At 40.9% G+C, this 8,175-nt stretch overlaps 1 protein-coding gene and 1 long non-coding RNA gene across 7 annotated transcripts in view; both read left to right on the forward strand.

Moving 5' to 3' along the window:
- The window catches only part of LOC135367473 (dedicator of cytokinesis protein 9-like), an 83,408-nt gene extending 79,378 nt beyond the window's left edge, over nt 1–4,030 (forward strand). For 5 of the 6 annotated variants that reach the window (XM_064600776.1, XM_064600777.1, XM_064600780.1 and 2 more), the window contains 4 exons: nt 4–194; nt 253–347; nt 400–538; nt 3,035–4,030. In XM_064600776.1, coding sequence (XP_064456846.1) covers nt 4–194; nt 253–347; nt 400–538; nt 3,035–3,118 — 509 coding nt within the window. In that variant the 3' untranslated portion in view covers nt 3,119–4,030. Of the gene's footprint in view, nt 1–3; nt 195–252; nt 348–399; nt 539–1,260; nt 1,321–3,034 lie in introns of all 6 variants that reach the window. The other variant, XM_064600779.1, reaches the window with a different exon arrangement.
- A 190-nt stretch (nt 4,031–4,220) lies between these two features.
- On the forward strand, nt 4,221–6,772 carry LOC135367475 (uncharacterized). The gene is made up of 3 exons (XR_010414474.1): nt 4,221–4,487; nt 5,056–5,116; nt 5,521–6,772. It is a non-coding gene; the product is annotated as an uncharacterized LOC135367475 (long non-coding RNA).
- The last annotated feature ends 1,403 nt before the right edge of the window (nt 6,773–8,175 follow it).

Here is an 8,175-nt window from a genome sequence, read left to right on the forward strand (position 1 = left end):
CAGCCGAGTACAGGTTCCCGTACATAAAGAAACGCATACCGGTGAAGACTCGTCGCACAAAAGACCTGAACCCCATTGAGGTAGCTATCGATGAGATGCAGACACGTGTAGCGGAACTGGAGGATGTTGTCCACGGGAGTCCCCATGACCTGAAGAAGCTACAACTGAAGCTTCAGGGTAGCATTAGCGTCCAGGTAAGCCTCTTAGACTGAAAATGGAGACAAGTTTTCTTAATTTTTCAATATTCGTCAGGTGAATGCCGGTCCATTGGCTTACGCCAAGACGTTTTTGGATGAGGGAACTTCATATTCAGATGAGGATGTCACCGAACTGAAAGAGAAATTCAGGTGAACATCTCATCCGCTAGATTGAAGAAATTTAAGAAATTGTGTCTTTCAGACAATTTTTGCACATATGCCAGCAAGCCCTAGACCTGAATGGAAAGCTGATTTTGCCAGACCAATGCGAATACCATCTATCACTCAAGAGGAACCTGATAGAACTTACAAATCAACTGTCTGACATCATGAAAGAAAAGGTTAGGAAGTCTTTTTTTTGGTGAGGTCATATACACATAAACAATGAAAATGGTCTCTGGGAATGCGATTTGAATGAATGCTGGAACCCGAGCTAGTCCAGTAACTACAAAGGAAAGAAAAAAAAAATACTTTGGAAATTACTTATGTAACACAGCTTTAGTACCGGAGGCGGATGTACCTATGGCTCATAATGCACTTTCCCACACCTCTTATGTGAGAGTAAGACAAACGTGCGCTACGCATATCACGTTGGCGACACTGGTTGAGCACACATCCACCCCATCGGCGATATCCCGTCTAGCATATTTCTCATGGCAAAGCATACAATGGCTAAACGTTCCTGCTTATGGAAACAAGACTGCGAAGATTAGCATGATACTGAAGAATTTTACGAAAACGCCAGACTGTTTTTCTGCCATTAGCGATAATACGTTTTATAGGACAAGTTACAGACACTTTACTTGTATGTCATGCAAGTTCATAAAGATTTTGTCTTCGTACACGTACATCTCTGTGTGCCTAGACACACAAGCATTTGCTGCAGAAAATTGCAGAATTTCTGATTTCCTACCGCAGAATTTGAGATTTTCCCCAGCAGAAAAAACGATGCCCTTGCATAGTGTTGCACACATATGTGGCCAAACTTTCTGTATCTTAATTGTCAGAGGCAGAAATTTATTTGACAAATCAGATATTCACAGTGTTTTTCTGCATAATTAAGTTTCAGATTTGCAAGACCCATCATTTATGAGGGCGATCGACAGTGTAGTGCCTAGGAAACGTAAGAGAGTCGTTATGTGTTTTTCATGTTGTATGTGCAGTCCACTATGGTACAGTCTCGTTTAACTCCAACAGTGGAATACAGAACACAACAAATATTCACATTTGAAGCAGAACTTGCTTTGATGTGTTACTCTTTGACCAATAACCATACCCTTGCCATAAAAAACCAAAACAAACAAACAAACTTGCTCTGGTGCCTCATCCTCTTTCTCTGGCACCAACATCTATTTGAAGTCCGCACAGCTACTTAGCCTTCCGTTTGCGTCACGGCTTTGTGTTTATTAGCGACAACCCTCAGAGTTCTTTCATATTGCGCATCACACACATGCACAAAATATCAGCACTGTGCATCTGATGCAGGCAGCAAATGCTCACTCAGTAGTGTCATTCAGGGAGAGAACTGCATAACGCACTGCAATGCTCAACGCAGGTACACTGCACATTCAAAAAGCTTACGCCCCCCCTCCCCCGTCGTCAGAATGAAGGCCATAACTGTATCATTGCTTGACATATCACTATACATCAGTATTGTATAGAGATTCAAGATTCAGGATTTCTTTTATTTGTGTCAGGTAAAAGATACAAAATTCAGAGGGGCGCGTTCTGCGCCTGTGATTCTTGCCAGTGTAGAAGTTCACTGTCTTCTCGCTCTCCACGCACTATTTCTACGCCTATGCGATCATAGATATAACGATGCGCACAAAATATCAGAGTAGTTACCAATGTAGTTAAACAACTACACCATACAGTAGAATCTCAATGATACGAATTTCACGGCATCGAGGAAAAAATTCGTATCAAAAGAATTAAACCAAAATAAGAATTGAGGCAAGAAAATATACAGTGACAGTTCATTTCTCATTACTGTTAGTGAAAGAGGTCGGTAGTAAAGCTTTTGTGTCTCCGTTTTTGGCCAATACTTCCCAAATTCCCGAGATGATTCGAAAGGCCCAGCACGTGCTTTCCACCCGCAAGTCTCGCGACAGTGTTCTAAAGCGAGCTTCTCCGAAAGCACGCAGGCGTTAGGTGTAGCCGACTTGCGGAATGGTCATGCCAGAAGTGGTCCCGATATGTTCCCTCCACATGTTCTGGTCGCTGTTTTCCCAAGCCAGTGCAGTGTCACACAGCTTTACCGTATATTTTTGTGAGGGGGGTAATAAGGTCAAAACAGAGATAGGGTGATAACGTTTCGGGCCGTGTAATCCATTTCATCTTATCTCCTTCACCCACCATCAAAGGGATAGCCATTACCTGCATTGCGCAACATGATGTAAGGGAGTTCATTGTGGGGGTCGATTTTCGAAAGAACGAGCTGCATTACTCGCGCGTCACGGAGGAACCACCTCTGTCGCATCCTCGACTCGTTCGTATCATCCCTAAAGGCAAGTTAACGCGCCTTCGTGCTAGCAGCAAACTAGCAGCACTAGTTTGGGCTGCTTTCCCCATCATTGATTGTTGCTGTTGCGTACCTAATGAAGCTACACTCTCACAAAAATCAGTGTTGAATCCGCAAAAGTGTACGTTCATTGTTCAGTGTACGTTCAATTCAAAAAGTCTACGTTCAGTGTACTTTGTGTCTGTAACATACAAAAATAATGGTTGAGCACATAAAAGTTTCAAACACAATACATATACTGTTTCGTACATTCTTGACAAATTAAAAGTGGAACGGTTTTGCCAACAAAGCACTAATTGTGACCTTGTTCTAACAGCTCCATTCTGAGCCAGCCACGAAGCGCATGTCCCTGGAGGTGTTCAACTTCATCAGTGGTTCTTCTGGTTCCAGTAATGTCTAGGCACTTCATGTGGTATCAAAACATATTGTCCCGTTGACATTTCAGGGTTTCTGAAACACAAAACAATCTCTGTATTTTTTCACACTCGACGGGTTTTTAATTCGTAAGCCTTTTTGGGCACAAACAAAGTGCCTTCTTCGATAGCTTTCTCTTCCATTTTCTGTCTCAGAATTTTTGCTGTTACTTTACGTGCTTTTGTTACTGTGACTGCACAAATTTCTTGTATTCTGATATTGGCACAGATATTTGCAAGCAGCATTTCATGCACTCCGAGCACAAACAATAGAGCATTTGTAGTTCACTATGGCATCTGTGTCAACTAGTCAGTGGATTAATACAATACAAGTATATATTTTCTGCAAAGCATTGCAACAACTTTCCCCAGTCCTTAATGTGGTGCAAAGCAACGAAGCATTGTGTTTATTATACTTTTATGGAGCACATATTTTTACGTATAGACAAACTTGCACGATGTTGCTACTGTGCATGTACAGTATATATTCTATAAATATGTATAGCTTTTACATATAATGCTCATCTTGTGAAAAGCCTTGTCTAAAACTGTGCACAAAATATATTGCATACAAGTTTAGGCAAATAATGCTGTTTTAACTCAGATGCAAGGTCGGTCACACGGAGGACATTTGGTACCTGGATGTAGTGCATGTTGCGAGTTGTGTGGTGCACCTTGTAAGCGAGTTGTAGCTGCTCTGCAAGCTACTGTGGCCAATGTCATTGTAAAAACCCCATCGAAAGATTGTAAGTACGATTTTAATTACTTTTGTCTTTATGAAGATGCTGCACATGACGCTTTATGGTAATGTAACAAAGAATATATTTTTGGACATGTGCAATATCAATGTACGTAATGTTTTTGTACAGTAATAAAGTCTTTCTCTTATGGCTGATTAATATGAGTCACCAACCAAGTCACCAACTTTGATCCTCAACTATAGGGTATAAGACGACCGGAGAACGGTAGTATCAGTAGTATCACGCTTTACGCTTCCCTTTGCGCTACTTCTACATACCTATGACCTTTTGAGACACCAGGGTATTAAAACTCCTACTTTCCAATCATAGGCGCCGACTGCCGGGGGGAGGGGGGGGGGGCGGCGGGACGGCGGCAGACCCTCTGCCGCCGGCAGTCGGCGCCTATGATTGGAAAGTAGGAGTTTTTTCCCTCGCATGATCGAAACCACTGATCTCGATTGTAAAAGGCTGGATGGCGGATAGGGAGCGCGAGCGTGAAGAAACCGGCCGCCATCTTACTGTACCCACAACAGTCGCCGCAGCGATCATGGCAACTTCTTGCAATTACGGTCGTACCAACCGTACTGGCAAGGTTACAGGGCCTAAATTTATACAGGTGAGTCACTCTTTATCGAGGAATAAATAGGCGTCCATTCTGTATATTTAGTTGACCATTATGAAGTGTTTTTTTGCCCAAAACGAGCACTGGATGCAGGTTGCTTGATCGCTCTTCCGACGTTCAGTCGAGCACACTTGCATTATACCCGGCGGCAAATACAGTTTGAGTGCATAATATGCTTGAAAGAACACGTTACACTACACAGGTAGTGTTGTCATCAATATATGTGCGAGCACTCGAGCGCTTTTTTGCATGCATTGCTAGCATGGTACACCGTGTTCTCTGCGGAAGCAAGTGCCACATTCATTTCTTTGAATTACCTTCACGCACAAGTTCGGTATTACGTCATAATGAGACCACGATTGTCACCTTTTTTCATGTATTGGTATTGTTTTGTGCCTTGGTTTGATTTGTGACGAAGAATCTTACGTAACGGTGGTGTGGCGCGACTTGAATAACGCCTTTGTGTCTGAGCTGTATCGTCAGCTTGTTACGATAGTAATAATTTGTAGCGTGTCGTGCTATTTGTAGCAGTTTTTAAGGCAAAAGTGATCTCTCAATGCAGGTTTCGTCATGAGGGCTACCCAGTGAATAATCTGTGCAGTGTGATACGGCTGGGTGTACAGGTAAGTATCACGTTCCTCATCCACCGGTTTCTACTTTACAGGAAGGAACAACCTCAGTGCACGCACTGTGGTTAGCCTCTCTCAGTTTTGCATATTTTCTTACATGTTCACATCAGAAACACACCTTACACTTTAGTCTCCTTCACCCAGCACTATAATAGAGATTATAATTCTTTTTAGAAGAGTTCCCCATATTCTTTTTAGAATAGTTTTTAATCTTTTTAATTTTTAGAAGATACAGGGATTGTAAACCATGTTTTAAACTGATGTTTTAACATTTGTCCAATGCATTTATTAAACAACATATTCATTTTTAACTGGTTGCACCCAAACCAATGTTCTGATGTATTATTTCTTTTGTTGTCGATGCACCATAAAAATTGGAATAATCATCATCAATGCAGGTTACTTCACAGCTGCCTCAACATACTCAAGAAATGGGTGCAGAACCTGCGTAATGCCCACAAACTTTGACTACCACAGCACCTCCAGAAAGTAAAGCCATATGTGTCACATCGGATTTTTAAAGGCATTCACAGTATATAATACCTTGTATGAACTGTTGTTGATCTAAGCAGCCTCTACAGTGCACTCTCAGAAATTAAAACTTGTCAGGGAACTGTGATAATTGTTCCAGTTAATAGGCATGCACATGTACGCTATAAGAAGAAAATTATTTATTGAGAATGCACTACTGTTGATCACACTCATGCAGCTGTAGGTTTACCTTCGGCCTCTTGGAACTCTTTTTTTAGTTGCCTTAGCTGCAGGAGGAGTGTCATCGAGCATGTCAACTACTTGCAGAAATATTGACGTATTTAAGATTATGACACAGTTTGAAGGGTTTCAATTCAGGAAATTTGCAGTGGCAGGGCCTGCCAGAGTGAAACCTACTGAATATTTTATGGTGTCGAAGTGGCAGTTCCTCCAGTATTGGAATATCTTAGATGGGAGCAAAAAGCTTGAAATTGTTGTTTGCATTAAGCAATTTGTAATACACTGAACACATAGGCAGCAAAACAAAAATTTAAAATTCAGCATGTATGAAAATTGGGTGCAACAAATTTGCATAGTGTACGTGTACATTGTCATTCCTGAGATATATATTGTCATTGCAGGGAGGTCACAAAACAATAAATGTATTGTTTTGTCACTTCCCTGCACATTCATTGTATCTTGAAATGCGTATATGCCAGAATAAATGTTGAACTTGAAAAATGTATATTCTCTTCATTCATAGAGCATAACATCACTTATCTTCTTTACAAAAGCATATCGTGTTACATCTTTGTCACGCAGAACGCACAACCAAGAAAGCCATCTTCCATTAAACATCACGTTTCAGACATGATTCAGTTGGTATCATTTCATAGACAGGGTACACCAGGGCTCGAGTTTCAAGCTCCAAATCGTCATGTTGCAGTTTGGAAACCGTACATGTGTAGTGCAAGAGAGCCCTCGCACATTAAAATGTAACGCACTGAAAAGTAACTCCTATGAGAGAGTCTGACGCTGCAGAAAAGTGTGCAAACTGCGGAAAGTGTCATAGAAGATCTTCAGAAATCGTGCCTGGTTTCACGGCAGTGCTACCACACTCCCTTTTAGATGACGACGATAATGATTGGAGTTTCAGATGTGCAGCTGCATTTTTTGCAACGTGCTCCTCCTGCTTCTCTGGCTACTCATGTTGTTTACATCTACTGTTGATCACATTCATTTATCACATACTATATTCTAATATATTATTGTTATATTATCACATATTCGATCACATTAAATTTAAAATTTAGCATATATGAGAAAATATCAGGAGGGAAGTTGCTATTCATTGCTTATTCCAACCTAAAATTGAGTGCTACAAATTTAGAGAGCGTACCTGATCATTGTCATTCCTAAGATATATATTGCCATTGTAGCAAGGTCACAAAACAATAAATGTAGCCTTTTGCGACCTCCCTGCACGTTCATTGTATCCTGAAACGCATAAGTGCAAGAAATAAATCTTGAACTTGAATAAACTTGATGTTGTATAAACTTGACATAAGACGTTGAATAATATAATGAATGATATAAAATATTGAATAAACTTGAACTCGTATATTCTCTTTACTCATCATCAGTGATCTTCATTACAAAAGCATATCGTGTTAGACTTTTTTGTTTGCGTTTCACAGACTGGGTACACAAGGGCCAAAATGACAAAATCACAACTGTTTCAAGCTCCAAATAGACCTGTTGCAATTTGAAGACCATATGTGGAGCTGCATTTTTTCGAACATGCTCCACATAACAAGCATGACAAACTTTTCTCACGCTGCAGTTGTATCCAACAAAAGCATATGAGCGCTGGAGAAGGACATTCAGTTTGGCACAACCGCGCCTGCAAATAATCAGAACAAATAAAGGAAGAAGCAAAAAAACATAGAAGGGCTGTACTTCAAAAAGAGATAAGTCCTGTGTCTCAAGGAGGTGTTACCACTTTCTGAGTAACTTAATTGATTAAGCATACATCACTATACCTGATTAACTGTCCTAAAGAGTGTGATCTAATTGCGTGAAGTAATTATTTGGGCTGCTTCGGCGTGTCCATATTTGCGAGGCAAAGCACCGCTGTCGTTTACTAAGAGACTCGTGCTAAGGCGATGCTTGATATAAATCATACTAAACGCATACACGGCTAAAACAACGGCTGTGGTTCTACAGAACGATCTCTTTCTGCCATGCGAGTATATCTCTTCCCGGACCGTTCTTTATGGAACAATTTTTGTCCAGAACGCAGTACGGGATATTATATACATGGTTGTTGTTAACCTCAAGTCGTTTCTTATTGAAATATTGGCTGGGAAACGTGCTGTAGTACAATCCCCAGCGCTGCACTGCAGTGACGGTCTAGTTTCGGAATGCAAAACATAACGCAACTAAGAATCGAACGGCAGGACACCTGTGAAACGCTGTTAGGATACATCAGTATACTGGCACCTTACAAAATTGTGTGATGACAAACAACGACAAATGCTTGCAGCGCAATAAATACTCACAATCTCTGTTGCCTCCCATTG

Source organism: Ornithodoros turicata, chromosome 8 (genome assembly GCF_037126465.1).
Source record: "Ornithodoros turicata isolate Travis chromosome 8, ASM3712646v1, whole genome shotgun sequence".
NCBI lineage: Eukaryota > Metazoa > Arthropoda > Arachnida > Ixodida > Argasidae > Ornithodoros > Ornithodoros turicata.